Source organism: Penaeus japonicus, unplaced genomic scaffold (genome assembly GCF_977035675.1).
Source record: "Penaeus japonicus unplaced genomic scaffold, GWHDUDI00000001_assembly GWHDUDI00000027, whole genome shotgun sequence".
Taxonomy (NCBI): Eukaryota; Metazoa; Arthropoda; class Malacostraca; order Decapoda; family Penaeidae; genus Penaeus; species Penaeus japonicus.
The window spans coordinates 36033387-36035213 of record NW_028234429.1 but is presented as its reverse complement, the minus strand read 5'-3'; the positions used below and the strand labels follow the sequence as shown (position 1 = coordinate 36035213).

Here is a 1827-nt window from a genome sequence, read left to right as displayed (position 1 = left end):
ATATATATATATATAATATATATATATATATATATATATATATATTATATGTATATATATATATACATATATATATACTTATATATACATATATATATATATATATATATATATATGTATATATATATATATATATATGTATTTATATGTATGTATGTATGTATATATATATATATATATATATATATATATATATATATATATATATTTATATATATGTATATGTATGTATGTATGTATGTATGTATGTATATATCATTCATTTATCATTCATTCATATATGTCAGTCATTCATACAATCAAAGTTTGAAAGATTGATAGACAAATAGAAAGAATTCATTCCGGAGAGAGAAGATGATGATGACAATGGTAACAATTGCGACAATTGTAATAAAAATAATTAATCATCATAATAGCTAATCATTGATAACGATGATGCAACAAGATACACAATATTCTCAATTTTGAAACTCCTAAAGATAGCAATGGTGGTAACAAGGACAACACCATAACAATACTTATCTAACAATCATACCTCCACATTCAGTCACCAAGTACAGAAAGCCTTCACGACGTTCTTCCCGACCTGCTGTATGCAAGACATTTTTCAAGGAAAACAGAGCAATTCACATTTATTCATATAGAGGAGAGACTTTGTTTATAATCCAATTTTCTACTACCATCATACGAGATCAAATTTCTGGGTCAACATCAAGCGTCTGTCAGTCATGTGTTGTATTATTTTGGTTAAGTTTGAGAATTTGTGGTGTAGTTTGGGCTGTCCATTCTTATATGTACGTATTTGTGTGTATGTGTTTTTGTGTGTATGTGCGTGTGTGTGTGTATGACATTTAAGCTCCTTTTTTATTTATGATTTAATTGTATAAAACGAGAGACAAAAACTAACAGAATAACAGAATTGGTAAGTATAAATTTGGGAATCCAACATCAGCGAGCTCGGTTGGCGCCACGCCGTCTGGCTCTCCCGGCCGCCGTTGGGAGGCCGCGTTGGTTGGCGACGGAGGAATTTTGTCTGTTGGTCGTATCTTCTCCTTCTCTTCTAGTTCTTCCGGTTTTTCTTGCTTTACAGCGGTTATTAGAGAGAGAGTAGAGAGAGAGAGAAAGAAATAAAGGATAGAGAGACATCTTTTTTTGACTTAGACTGGGGGGCAAGTAATTGAGAACAATGTGATTACGTACATCACAAAGAGCGGATGAGGTAACATAGGTTATCCACAACCCCAATCTATAGTCCTCATTGAGGCTCACACATGTTTTCAAAAAACTCAACAGCATGTCATAACCATATGAATGTATTTGATATGATAAAATTAATATATGATAAAGATGATGAGTTTTTAATGATGACAAATATGAAAATAACAGTAGGAAAACAAACAACTAAATGCTAATCATACAATGTGTAATGATCTGAATATCAAAGTACATCATTAAGATGATCAGTGAAACTAAAACAGCAGAAAGGAACAAACGACTCTAATAGATCTAAAGCATTAAAAGGATGCTGATGATAAACAAACAGGGCCCGATAAATCACAAATTTATAAACATGGAAAAGAGAAAACCATAACTATGTATATCAATCTTTATCAAGATCAATATTATAATCATTACCATTATTATTTTCATCAATCATAGTTTATTAATTATTTATTATTTTTATCATTATTTTTTTAAATATCATATATATCATTATTAATTTTTACTATCATTATGCCATCAATATCAATATTTAATCATTATCATCATACATCATCATCATTATCATTATTGGATTTATCATATATATATTAATCAATTTATCAT

The 1827-nt window shown here is 28.8% G+C and overlaps 1 protein-coding gene across 1 annotated transcript in view; it reads right to left on the bottom strand.

Annotated features, from left to right (window-relative positions):
- Window positions 1-1827, bottom strand: part of LOC122244389 (uncharacterized) — a 17180-nt gene that overhangs the window by 5502 nt on the left and 9851 nt on the right. The window contains exon 5 of the mRNA XM_086553097.1: window positions 536-589. Coding sequence (XP_086409223.1) covers window positions 536-589 — 54 coding nt within the window. The remainder of the gene's footprint in view (window positions 1-535; window positions 590-1827) is intronic.